Here is a 14533-nt window from a genome sequence, read left to right on the forward strand (position 1 = left end):
TCAGTTACCTCATCTGTAAAATGGGGATGAAGACTGTGAGCCCTGTGGGACAACCCCATCACTTTGTAATCTCCCCACCACTTAAAACAGTCCTTGGCACATAGTAAGTGCTTAATAAATGCCATTATTATTATGATTATTATGTTCTAAATTCCTTATTTTTATTAATGTCTGTCTCCCCCTCTGCACTGCAAGCTTATTGTGGGCAGGGAACATGTCTAACCACTCTGTGATATTGTACTCTTCCAAGCACTTAGTATAGTGCTCTGCAAATAATAAGCTCTCAGTAAATAAGATTGATTGATTAATTGATTGTAGAGCACTGTACCTAGCATTTAGAAGAGTACAATATAACAGCATTGGTAGGCACATTCCCTGCTCACAAGGAACTTACAGTCCAGAGGATGATACAGACAGTAATGTAAACAAATTAATTTTGATTATGTCCGTAAGCGCTGTGGGGCTGAAAGTGTATAAAGGGAACAAATTCATTCATTCATTCATTCATTCAGTCGTATTTATTGAGCGCTTCCTGTGTGCAGAGCACTGTACTAAGCACTTGGGAAGTACAAGTCGGCAACATATAGAAATGGTCCCTTCCCAACAACGGGCTCACAGTCTAGAAGCGGGAAACAGACAACAAAACAAAACCAAGTGCCGGGGCAACACAGAAAGGAGCAATAGAACAGGAAGTGAGGGCTTAGTCAGGGAAGGCTTCTTGGAGGATATGGAATTTTAGTATTAGTTAATTCAATCGTATTTATTGAGCACTTACCATGTGCAGAGGACTGTACTGAGTGCTTGGGAGAGTAGAACAATAAACATACACTTCCCACAGTGAGTTTACAGTTTAGGGGTGGGGAAGACAGACATTAATATAAACCACTCACTTCCTTATTCTTCCCCATTCTGAGCTCCTTTTTGTGGACTTTAGTTGTACGTTAAATTACTGTGATGGCTTTGAAGGTGGGTAATAATGGTACTTGTTAAGCACTTATTATTTTCAAAACCCTGTTCTCAGCTGGGGTAGATACAAGTTAATCAGGTTGGACCCAGTCCCTGTCCCACATGGGGCTCCCACTCTCAATCCCATTTTACAGATGAGGTAACCGAGGCCCAGAAAAGTGAAGTGACTTGCCGAAGGTCATACAACAGACATGTGATGGAGTCGGGATTAGAACCCGGGTCCTTCGGCCTCCCAGGACCATGCTCTATCTGTTAATCAATCAATCAATCAGTCGTATTTATTGAGCGCTTACTGTGTGCAGAGCACTGTACTAAGAGCTTGGGAAGTACAAGTCGGCAACACATAAGCCATACTGCTTCTCACTAAGCCACACTGCTTCTCTCCCAAGTGCTTGGGTCTCTCTCAAGCCCTTAGTCCAGTGCTCTGCACACAGTAAGCACTCAATAAATACCCCTTATGGCTTGATGGAGTGATTGAATGCTGGGGTGGGAATTGGGAATGTTCTAACAACAGCCCACGTCTGCTGAGATGGGAGCCTGAAACACGTTTCAGTTGAGAACTGACCAGAGAGTAGAATTTTCTCAGAGAATTGTCTTCTTGCGGAGAACTCTTTGGGAAGCCCATCAGCTAATATTTATAATTCTCTTTAAAATCGTGGGTGTGGGGGTGGGAGTGTGCGTGCGCGTAAAAGAGAATTGAGATCGGTGGTGTCAATCTCAAGCCGAAACTATTTAAATGACAAGGATGAAGCTGGTGATTTTTTTTCTATTCTGTTTTGAAACTATCGTCACTAAGCTCCTTGAAGTTCATTTGCCTTTTGGAGGAGCAGAGGAGAAAGCCAGCCCGATAACGCTTCCTGTGTCTCCTCTCTCACAAAAGGAATTATGGATCCTCCATCTTCGCCCAGCGAGAAGCAGCGGATTATGGGTGCCAGCAGGTTCTTTGGCTCTATGGAGATGACGAGCAGATAACTGAAGTCGGGACGATGAATCTTTTTCTCTTCTGGGTAAACGAAGATGGAGGTAACGTAAGATTTCAGCTCATCGTTCCTTATCCGCTGTGCGGGTTGGTCAAGGCCTTCGTACTTTTGGTGACAGATTTGGTTGGCTGTTGACTTCTAGTTGAGCTCACATTTCCACAGAGCTGATGAGAATGCCTTCCCTCCTTTGAATTTTTTGTAGAAAAGGAGAGTTTGCACCCTATACAATCGATCAATCAGTCGTATTTATGAGCACTTAACGTGTGCAGAGCAGCGTGGGTTAGTGGCTAGGCCAAGGACCTGGGAGTCGAAAGAACCTGTGTTCTAATCCCGGCTCTGCCACCTGTCAGCTGGGTGACCTTGGGCAAGTCACTTTACTTCTCTGGGCTTCAGTTGCCTCATGTGTAAAATGGGGATTAAGACTGTGAGCCCCACATGGGACAGGGAATGCATCAAACCTTGATTTGCTCGTATCATCCCAGCGCTTAAAGAGGATGTGATACAGTGCATTAACAACAACAATAATAGTAATAATAATGATAGCACTATTAATTAAGATTTACTATGTGTCCCACAGTGCTAAACACTGGGCTAGATACAAGATAATCAGACCAGACACAGTCCCCCTCCCACTTGGAGATCACAATCTAAGGAGGGAGAGGAGAACAGGTTTTTAAACCCTATCAAACAGATGAGGATCCTGAGACACAGAGAAGTTACGTACTTTGACCAAGTTCCCATAGCAGGAAAATGGTGCATGGGGAATTAGAACCCAGGTCCTCAGATTCCCAGGCTCTTTCCGCTAGGCCATGCTGCTTCTCGCTTGTCTGCTGTGTGACCTTGGGCAAGCCACTTCACTTCTCTGGGCCTCGGTTATCTCATCTGTAAGGTGGGGATTGAGACTGGGAGCCCCATGTGGGACTGTCAGTCCTGATTATCTTGTAACTACCCCCTCAGATACCATTAAAAAAAGAAAGATGGAGGCAGGATTAGAACCCAGGTCTTCATTCCGGATCCTGTGCTCTTTCCACTGGACCACACTGCTTATAGAAGTTGCTCCAGACAAACTATTACTCCAACCTGTCCATACCTTTCATCACTGTAGACTTCCCTCATATCCCCTCTCAGACTTGCCGTTTATCACAGAGTCATCTATCCATTCATTCATTCAATTGTATTTCTTGAGCATTTACTGTGTACAGAGCACTGGACTAAGCGCTTGGGAGAGGACAATACAGCAATAAAGAGTTACATTACTTGACCACAATGAGCTGCAAGTTATGTTAAAAAATCTAGAAACAAGAGCGTTGCAGCAGTAAGGTACCTAGTGAAGAACAGAGGACCTTTCCTCACAAAGTGGACGGTCTGGTCCTCAGGCGGGACCAGCGGAGAAGCAGTGTGGTCTAATGGATAGACCACATTCCTGGGAGTCAGAAGGACCTGGGTTCTAATTCCGCCTCCGCCACTTATCTGCTATGTGATCTTGGGCAAGTCCCTTCATCATCATCATCATCATCATCAATCGTATTTATTGAGCGCTTACTGTGTGCAGAGCACTGTACTAAGTGCTTGGGAAGTACAAGTTGGCAACATATAGAGACAGTCCCTACCCAACAGTGGGCTCACCATCTAAAAGGGGGAGACAGAGAACAAAACCAAACATACTAACAAAATAAAATAAATAGAATAGATATGTACAAGTAAAATAAATAAATAAATAAATAGAGTAACAAATATGTACAAACATTTATACATATATACAGGTGCTGTGGGGACTCTGGGACTCAGTTCCCTCATCTGTAAAATGGGGATGAAGACTGTGAGCCCTGGGTGGGGCAGGGACTGTGTCCAACCTGATTGGCTTGTATCTATCTACTCCAGTGCTTGACACATGAAAAGTGATAAGTGCTTACCAAATACCAATGTTATTATTCTTATTACCTTCCCACCCTCAACATCTACCTAATAATAATGATAATAACGACTCCATGGACACCTCTCTCCCAGAATGCCCCACCTCCATCTGCAATCGTTCTGGTTGCATATCCGTCGATTTTTCTTGGTAAAAATGCAGAAGTGGTTTACCATGGCCTACTTCTGCACAGTGAACTTGAATCTCTGCCTTCGACTCTCTCCCGGGCCACTGCTGTCCAGCACGAGTGAGTTTTGGCTTTTGGCAGACGGCCTGCCACTCGCTAGCCACTGGCCAAGCTAGGACTGGAATGGGTAGGCCTCTGCTTCACTCTCCCTCCCTCAGCCGAGTCTGGTAGAAGACTGGAAACTCTCCAGGTGCGATTCTGAGTGGGAGCTGAACATAGTAAACTCTCAATAATGTCAGCTCTAGACTGTAAGCCCACTGCTGGGCAGGGACCGTCTCTATAGTTGCTGTTTTGTACTTCCCAAGCGCTTAGTACAGTGCTCTGTGCACAGTAAGCGCTCAATAAATACGATTGAATGAATGAATGAAAAGCTTCTCGAGACTGTAAACTCAGTGCAGGCAGGGAGTATGTCTGTTTATTGTTCTGTTTTCCTCTCCCAAGTGCTCAGTGCAGTGCTCTGCATACAGGAACCGCTCAATGAAAATGCGACTGAATGAATGAATAATAATAATTTTGGCATTTGTTAAGCGCTTACTATGTGCAAAGCACTGTTCTGAGCGCTGGGGAGGATACAAAGTGATCAGGTTGTCCCATGTGGGGCTCACAATCTTAATCCCCATTTTACAGATGAGGGAACTGAGGCCCAGAGAGGTTAAGTGACTTGCCCAAAGTCACACAGCTGACAAGGGGCAGAGCTGGGATTTGACCTCTGAGTCCCAAGCCCATGCTCTTTCCACTGAGCCACCCTGCTTCGATGAATGAATGAATGAATGAATGAATGAATGAATGAAATGATCGATTAATAGGAGTTTGATGAGAAGTTTTGGGAAGGGAATGTATCTCTATATTTTTTTTTGTCCTCTCCCAATCGCTCAGTAAAGTGCTCTGCACACAGTCAATGCTCAAGATACATATAAAAATAAATACATATTTATTAATTCATATATATACATTAATATATGATATAGAAATATATAATATAAATATATATATAATAAATATGTATTAACTAATTTATAAAATATATATAACAAAATAGATATTTTAATGGCATTTATTAAGCACTTACTATATGCAAAGCACTGTTCTAAGCGCTGAGCACTGTTCTAAGCGCTGAATATGACATCATGTGCTAATTTCCACTGACCATCACCAAGATTTCCAAATCTCTCTGACGCTGTATCTGATGAACAGTACAGTCGACGCTCAATAAATCCGATTGAATTGAACCGAATTGAGCGGAGTCGCTCAGGACCATCCCCATTTGAACTTTTCTTCCCTTTCTCCTCCCACCCCCGGGTTTCGTTTTTTCTCACCGGCAGAGGAGGAGCTGGCCACGCCACCCCTAGATGGGATCATCCTTCCAGGAGTGACGAGGCAGTGCATCTTGGAACTGGCACGCAGATGGGTGGGTATTTGCGGCTTTGGACCTCCAGATTTTATGGCCGGGAGATAAACGGCGGGGTTGGGGGTGGAAGGGAGCCCACCCTTTGCGCCGAAATAATCACCACCCGCCTCTGCCCACCACCCCCCGGCTCCGACCCGGCCTATCTGCGCTTCCCATCGGAGCACGAGTGAAGAGATCTCGTTTAGAAGCGGCCGTCTTGGCGGATCCGTCAAATAACCAGCCCCCGTTCCAAAAGATCCAGAGGAACCTGTCGGGCAGGATCGGGTAGTTAAAAAGGAAAAGGAAAACAAAAAAGAAAGAAGGCATCCAGGCTGGGGTCTCGATTGCAAATGTGGGGAGCGAAGACTTGGCTGGGTTTTCTCTCCATCCTCCTCTCTGTCGGCCACTCGGGTCAGAAGAGGTAAATTAATCAGTCGCATTTACTGAACGCTTGCTGTGTGCGGAGCACTGTACTGAGCAGCTGGGAGAGTCCAGTACAATGTTCCCTGCCCACAAAGAGCTTTCAGTCTGGAGGATGAACTTTGAGTCTAGCGTCAGTCTGTTGGTCAGTTGTGTTTATTCCAAGGGTGACTTAGTGGAGAGAGCATTGGCTTGGGAGTCACAGGTCATGGGTTCTAATGCCGACTCCGCCACTCGTCAGCTGTGTGACTTTGGGCAAGTTACATAACTTCTCTGTGCCTCAGTTACCTCATCTGTAAAATGGGGATTAAGACTGTGAGCCCCACGTGGGACAACCTGATCACCTTTTATCCCCCCAGCGCTTAGAACAGTGCTTCACACATATTAATAATAATGATGGTATTTGTTAAGTGCTTACTATGTCCTCTATTGTACTGTCCTAAGCACTGGGGAGGTTACAAGGTGGTCAGGTTGTCCCACGGGGGGTTCACAGTTTTAATCCCCATTTTACAGATGAGCTAACTGAGGCCCAGAGAAGTTAAGTGACTTGCCCAAAGTCACACAGCTGACAGTTGGCAGTTGGCGGAGCCAGAATTTGAACCCATGACCTCTGACTCCAAAGCTCTTTGCACTGAGCCACGCTGCTTCTCATAGTAAATGCTTAACAAATACCATCATTATTATTATTACTTTTATTTAAAAATATCAACATGATCAGCGCTTAGAACAGTGCTTCACACATAATAAGCGCTTAACTAATTCCATCATTATTATGATTATTATTATTATTGAACACTTACCCTTGGCAGAGCACTGTACATAGTGCTTGGGAGAGTTTAAAAGAACAGTAGAACAGACACATTCCCTGCCCAGTCAGTCAGTCAATCATATCTATTTATTCATTCATTCAATCATATTTATTAATAATAATAATTTTGGTATTTGTTAAGTGCTTACTATGTGCCAAGCACTGTTCTAAATGCTGAGGGAGATACAAGGTAATCAGGTTGTCCCACATGGGGCTCACAGTCTTAATTCCCATTTTACAGATGAGCTAACTGAGTCACAGAGAAGTGAAGTGACTTGCCCAAAGTCACACAGCTGACAAGTGGCGGAGCCTGGATTAGAACCCACGTCCTCTGACTCCCAAGCCTGGGCTTTTTCCACTGAGCCACGCTGCCTCTCTATTTATTAAGCACTTACTGTGTGCAGAGCACTGTGCTAAGCACTTGGGAGAGTCCAAAAGAAGAATATAACAGACAAATTCCCTGCCCACGATGAGTTTACAGTCTAGAGGACATAGGAATGCTGGTGTTCCTGGAAGCATTTACTATGTGTCAAGTGCCACGCTTGACACAGCTGATCATATCAGGCACTGCCATTCATTCATTCATCCATTCAATGGTATTTATTGAGCGCTTACTGAGTGCAGAGCACTGTACTGAGAGCTGGGGAGAGTCCAATACAGGGAGCCCATCTCCTCCAAGAGGCCTTCTCTGACTAAGCCCTATTTTTCCTCCTCTCCCACTCCCTTCTGTGTCGCCCTGACTCGCTCCCTTTGTTCATCTCCCCCTCTCAGTCCCACACCGTTTGTGTCTGTATCCGTCATTAATTTATTCATATCAATGTCTTGTCTCCCCCTCTAGACTGTAAACTCACTGTGGGCAGGGAATGTGTCTGTTTATTGCTCTATTGCACTCTCCCAAGCACTTAATACAGTGCTCTGCACACAATAAGTGCTCAGTAAATACGATTGACTGACTGAATGACTAAGGGGCCGGTGGCAGAGTCCGAAGCAGAAGGCCGATTTCCCAAGTACCAAACCCGCTCCCTCTCCTCTAGGCCACCCTGCACTTCACTGGTGCTTACTATGTGCCAAACACTGTACTAAGCGCTGAATTAATAATAATAATAATAATAATAATAATAATAATGATAATAATAATGATAATAATGGTATTTAAGTGCTTACTATGTGCCAAGCACTGTTCTAAGGGTTGGGGTAGATACAGGGTAATCAGGTTGTCCCTCGTGGGGCTCACAGTTTTCATCCCCATTTTACAGGTGAGGCAACTGAGGCACAGAGAAGTGAAGTGACTTGCCCGAGGTCACCCAGCAGGCAAGTGGCCGAGCTGGGATTAGAACCCAGGTCCTTCTGACTCTCAGGCTCCGACTTGCTCCACTAGACCTTACTGTTCCCAGGACCCCTTGGATAATAATAATAATAATAATAATAATAGTTGTGGTGTTTGTTGAGCACTTACTATGTGCCAGGAACTGAACTAAGCACCGGGTTGGATACAAGCAAATCGGCTTGGACACAGTCCCTTATTCCACGTGGGGCTCATGCTATCAGTCCCCATTTCACAGATGAGGGAACTGAGGCCCAGAAAAGTTAGGTGACTTGCCCAAGGTCCCACAGCAGACAAGAGAAGCAGCATGGCTCAGTGGAGAAGAGCACGGGCTTTGGAGTCAGAGGTCATGGGTTCAAACCCCGGCTCCGCCAATTGTCAGCTGTGTGGCTTTGGGCAAGTCACTTCACTTCTCTGTGCCTCAGTTACCTCATCTGTAAAATGGGAATGAAGACTGTGACACTCCCGTGGGACAACCTGATCACCTTGTAACCTCCCCAGAGCTTAGAACAGTGCTTTGCACATAGTAAGTGCTTAATAAATGTCATCATCATCATCAAGTGGCGGTGCTGGGATTAGAACCCAGGTCCTCCTGACTCCCAAATCCGGGCTCTAGCCACTAGGCAACCCTGGAGGAGGACAGGGGGTGGGGGGTGGAGGTAGAACAGTTTACCACAGCCTCTCGTTGTGGGTGGGGAGGGCAAGCTCACGTAGATGATGCATGTGTAGAAAAGACAGGGGCCTCTGTCCATGCTGGGCTTCACCCAAGCAGCCACGCTGGCCAGCCCAACGTCTTAAATGTGAATCCAAGCATTCATTCATTCAGTCATATTTACTGAGTGCTTACTGTACTAACCGCTTGGGAGAGCACCATACAACAATAAGCAAACACATTCCCTGCCCACAACGAGCTTACGGTCCAGAGGATGTGCGACAGACGGAGCCGCCTACCCTCAACGTGCTTCAGGAAATTCCCAGCTGCTGTTGGAGGCCCACCTCTCCGCCTCAGCGAGACCGGCAGACACATTCAACCACTTGGCTCCGGGAAATATTTTGCCCAAGACGGAGGCTCGATAAGGTAGCCGTCAAACGGAATTCTCCAGGGGCGCTTGGAAGGTGTTCGAGAGGCCCTGGCAAAATCTCCGACTGCCCGGGGAATGAGGTCCTGTCCTCGCTGTAGTCCAATGCCACAGGCGAGAAACATATTGATAAATCCACGTGCCTGGCGAACCGTCTCTCCACCCCGGCCCGACAAGGATTTCTGAAAGGGGGAAAGGTGCCTGCTGTGGCCTGGCTGGCACGTTGGCAAAAGCTATCAGGATCATTTCAAACAGCCTGCCCTGCGTAGCGTTGGGCTCATGCACTTTGGAAGATCAGTCGTGTGTGTTTTAGTGAAAAGAGAAAAAAGAACGAATTTCCAACCTAAGCACCGACACACTCCGTGTGGAAAATCCTCCAGGATTAAGCCTGCAGGAAAAATAGGCTCTAATGGAGGAAGGGTTTCCTCCAACGTCCCAACCCCGATGGGTTTTTGAAAAGCTATTTCAAAAGAGAGATGTGAAATGGCAAGAGGTTAGGGGGTGAGGTGGGGCTCACCAGGCAGGGCAAACTGCCCCCAGCCCCCAGCCCCCAGATAAAGACGGAGAGCAAAAAAGCTGCTCTGTTTGACGTATTTGTTTTTCCCAAAGACTCAGCTTGTTTTCCGTCAGCTCAACTAATCCTCTCGGACAGACATTCCGTCAGAGGCCTCTGTAACCTTGTGGGTTATAAAAACAGGACAGCCACGGTCGGCGGAGATGAAGAGAAAGCGGCCGATTGGCTCCATCTCCCCGGGTGGGGCTCTGCTCTCCGTCCTCTGTCACCTGGCTCCGGACACCCAGGCCAGCTCGGTACCGTCCGGTTCCGGGTGTCCCATTCTGAGGCTTCTGCTTTACTTTTGATAAAAATAAAATGAACAAATTGGGGTATTGGTTTAGTGCTAAATATGTGCCAGGTACTGTACTAAACACTGCAGTGGAGCCAAGCAAATCGGGTTGGACACAGCCCCGTCCCTTGTGAGACTCAATCCCCATTTTAAAGATGAGGCTCCACCACTTTTCTGCTGTGTGACCTTGGGCAAGTCACCTCACTTCTCTGGGCCTCTGCTCCCTCATATGGAAAATGGGGATGAAGAATGTGAGAGCCCTGTGAGGGACGGGGACGGTGTCCAACCCGATTTGCTTGTATCCACCCCAGCGCTTAGTACAGTGCCAAGTACATAGAAAGTGCTTAACTGATACCATTATTATTGTTATTATTATTATTATTATTATTATTATTGTGTGGTTGAAGACTGTGAGTCCCATGGGGGACAGGGACTGTTCCAACCTGATTAGCTTGGATCTACCCCAGTGCTTAGACCAGTACCTGATGCATAGAATGGCTCAGTGGAAAGAGCACGGGCTTTGGAGTCAGAAGTCATGGTTTCAAATCCCACCTCCGCCACTTGTCAGCTGTGTGACTTTGGGCAAGTCACTTAACTTCTCTGTGCCTTGGTTACCTCATCTGTAAAATGGGGATGAAGACGGTCAACCACTTGTGGGACAACCTGATCACCTTTTAACTCCCTAATGCTTAGAACAGTGCTTTGCACGTAGTAAGTGCTTAATAAATGCCATTATTATTATTATTATTAAAAATACCATCTTCATTATTATTATTATTACCTAACCCAAGACATATAAATCTGGTATCAGACAGAACATACATGCCAGAGGTGTAGACATGATATTGCCACAAGTGTTTAAAAGAGAGTCAACTTTGCGAAGCCCTCTCTTCTCCTCTCCTTTCTCCTCTGCCTTCTCCCCCAGCCCCACCAGTCCAAGATGAAGGAAGAAAATTGATTGTTGGCTTTTTACCATTCCCTTAGGGCGAATTTAAGGTGTCAGAGCGGTACCTTACCATGAATGACCTCATCGTCGCCTTGGAGAGAAACCGAGTTAAGGAAATGTTTGGCTGTGGCACAGCCTGCATTGTTTGTCCGGTTTCTGAAATACTCTATGGAGGGAAGGTAAGAAGAAAATACCTTGATTTCTGCACTTTTCACTACTTCCGGAGTCCCAGAATGATGGAGTTTTGTTGATTCTTGTTTGTCCATCTGTGATCGGAAAATGGAGTTAACCACTTCTTCACAAGGGTGTCAGAGGACCTGGGTTCTAATCCCGGCTTCACCACTTGTCTGCTGTGTGTGACATTGAGCAAGTCACTTCACTTCTCTGACTCAATTGCCTCATCTGTAAAATGGGGATGAAGACTGTGAGTCTCATGTGGGACATGGATGGTGTCCAACTGGATTATTTTATATCTACCCCAGAATTTAGTGGGTGCCTAGCACATAGCAGGTGCTTGACAAATACCATTTAAAAAAGTTGTTTATTTTCCCCTCGAGGATTAGTCTGTACACTCGATCACCCAGTTCCCCTGTAGGGCGAGGGGTTGTGTTCTTGAGAAATCTCATATGACTGAGCTCTACCATTAGAGCGTATTTGTTAAGCACTTACATTGTGCTAAGCACCATTCTAAGCCCCGGGGTAGTCACAAGGTAATCAGGTAGGAGACAATCCCTGTCCCTCATGGGGCTCACACTCTAAATCCTCATTTTACAGATGAGGTAACTGAAATCTAGAGAAGCTAAGTGTCTTCCCAGGGTCATGCAGCAGACAAGAGGCAAAGCTGGGATTTGAACCCATGACCTTCTGACTCCCAAGCCCGGGTTCTATCCACTAGGGCAGGCACAGACCTCATTTTCTTATCAGTTCTCTTCTCTGACACCCTAGCATGCTCCTTTTCATCTCTGATGCCTCCATATTCATGGTAATTCCCGGCAGTCGAGTGCATTTCCAAAATAGGTATTTTATTCTCCTTTTTCCCTTAGACAGCTAGCTTCTTAAAGGCAGAACACGGGCATCTGGCTTCTATCCTTGTCTTGTCTTATGCCGTCGAGTCCTTTCTGACCCAGAGTGACAGCATGGACACATCTCTTCCAGAACGCCCCACTCTCCTTCTGCAGTTGTTCTTGTAGTGGATCCTTGGAGTTTTTTTGGTAAAAATACTTCCACGCAGTAAACTTGAGTCTCTGCCCTCGACTCTCTCCCCGGCCGCTGCTGCTCAGCACGGGTGAGTTTTGACTGGCCAAGCTAGGAATGGAATGGACAGGCCTCTGCTTCACTCTCCCTTCCTTAGCTGAGACTAGTAGAGGACTGGAAACTCTCCAGATGTGACCCTGACAGGGGGGGCTTCTATCCTACAAATATAAATTATGGCATTTGTGAAACACTGTTATGTGCCACACACTTTACTAAGCACTGAGGTAGATACAAGATCATCAAGGCAGATTCAGTTTCCATCCCACATGAGGCTCACTGTCTAAGGAAAGCAACTAGAATTTAATCCCTATTTTAAAGATGAGGTAACTGAGGCACAGATAATTTATAGCAGACAAGGGATAGAGCTGGGATTAGAAAACAGGTCCCCTGACTCCTGGGCCCATGCTTTTTTTTTGTTGTTGTTGTGTGTTGAAATAGTATTTCTTAAGAGCTTACTATGTGGGACAATCTGATCACCTTATAACCTCCCGAGCGCTTAGAACAGTGCTTTGCACATAAGCGCTTAATAAATGCCATCATTATTATTATTATTATTATTACCAGTCACTGTACTAAGCATTGGGGTAGATACAAACTACTCAGGTGGGACACAGTCCCGGTCCCACATGGGGGCAACAGTCTTAATCCTCAAGAGAACTGAAATGACTTGCCGCAAAGTCCAGTAGACCATGCTGTTTGATTCATTCATTCATATACACTGAGCACTTGTGTGCAAAGCACTGTAATAAGCACTTGGGAGAGTACAATACAACAAGTTTCATATGGAAACTTCCTTGATTTCTATGTCATTTTAGGGAGATGTACCATCAATCATAAATTTATATTTACATTTACATTTATAGTTTTTTTACATGTATATATATATATGCAAACTATGTTCCCACTTGAAAATTTATAGAGCAACTTAATTTAATAATAATAATAATGATAATAATAATGATTGTGGTAGTTGTTAAGAACTTACTTACATGTGTCAGGCATGTATTAAGCACTGGGATGGATACAGGATAATTGGGTTGGACACAGGCCATGTCCCCTTGGGGCTCCCAGTCTTAATCCCCATTTGACAGAGGAGATAACTGAGGCCCAAAGAAGTGCAGTGACATGCCTAAGGTCACACAGCAGACGAGTGTCAGAGCCAGAATTAGAATCCATGACCTTATGTCTCCCAGGCCGGTGCCCTATCCACATGCCATGTTGCTTCTCACATTATCCTATTCATTCATTCATTCATTCAATCGTATTTATTGAGTGCTTACTGTGTACAGAGCACTGTACTAAGCGCTTGGGAAGTACAAGTTGGCAATATATAGAGACGGTCCCTACCCAACAGTGGGCTCGCAGTCTAGAAGGGGGAGACAGAGAACAAAACAAAACATATTAACAAAATAAAATAAATAGAATAAATAATGTACAAATAAAATAAATAGAGTAATAAATACGTACAAACATATATATATATATATATATATATATATATATATATATATATATATACAGGTGCTGTGGGGAGGGGAAGGAGGTAAGCAGGAGGGATGGAGAGGGGGAGGAGGGGGAGGGGGCTCAGTGTGGGAAGGCCTCCTGGAGGAGGTGAGCTCTCAGTAGGGCCTTGAAGGGAGGAAGAGAGCTAGCTTGGCGGATGGGCAGAGGGAGGGCATTCATGATGACCCCGTAGCTCAGGGGGTGGCAGATGGCTGCGTAGCAGTCGTAGGACATCGCCGTGAGGAGGAACACCTCCAAACCGGCAAACAGAACCACCAGAAATACTTGAGCCATACAGCTGCAATAATAGATGGACCATTGGTCGTTCAGGGAATTGTGGATGTATTTGGGGACGGTGACGGAGATGAGGCAGAGATCAAGGATGGACAGGCTTCTGAGGAAGAAGTACATGGGGGTGTGAAGGCTCTGGTCGAGGGTGATGACGGTAGCAATGAGGAGATTCCCCGCCAAGGCCGCCAGGTAGACCAGGAAGAACAGCGCGGCGTGGACGAGCTGCAATCCATCAATCAATCGTATTATTCTAATAATAATAATAATAATAATTGTATTTGTTAAGCACTTACTATGTGCCAAGCACTGGGGTAGATACAAGGTAACCAGGTTGTCCCTCCTGAGGCTCACAGCTTTAATCCTCATTTTACAGATGAGGTAACTGAGGCACAGAGAAGTTAAGTGAGTTGACCAAGGTCACACAGCAGACAAGTGGTGGAGCAGGGATTAGAACTCATGACCTCTGACTCCAAAGCCCGGGCTCTTTCCACCGAGCCACGCTGCTTCTACCCAACAGTGGGCTCACAGTCTAGAAAAGCGCTTGGGAAGTACAAGTTGGCAACATATAGAGACGGTCCCTACCCAACAGCAGGCTCACAGTCTAGAAGGGGGAGACAGACAACAAAACATA

The 14533-nt window shown here is 45.7% G+C and overlaps 1 protein-coding gene across 1 annotated transcript in view; it reads left to right on the forward strand.

Moving 5' to 3' along the window:
• BCAT1 (branched chain amino acid transaminase 1) overlaps positions 1 to 14533 on the forward strand; it is a 77464-nt gene that overhangs the window by 50353 nt on the left and 12578 nt on the right. The window contains exons 7-9 of the mRNA XM_038771452.1: positions 1847 to 1989; positions 5368 to 5453; positions 10893 to 11033. Coding sequence (XP_038627380.1) covers positions 1847 to 1989; positions 5368 to 5453; positions 10893 to 11033 — 370 coding nt within the window. The remainder of the gene's footprint in view (positions 1 to 1846; positions 1990 to 5367; positions 5454 to 10892; positions 11034 to 14533) is intronic.

Source organism: Tachyglossus aculeatus, chromosome 2 (genome assembly GCF_015852505.1).
Source record: "Tachyglossus aculeatus isolate mTacAcu1 chromosome 2, mTacAcu1.pri, whole genome shotgun sequence".
Lineage (NCBI taxonomy): Eukaryota > Metazoa > Chordata > Mammalia > Monotremata > Tachyglossidae > Tachyglossus > Tachyglossus aculeatus.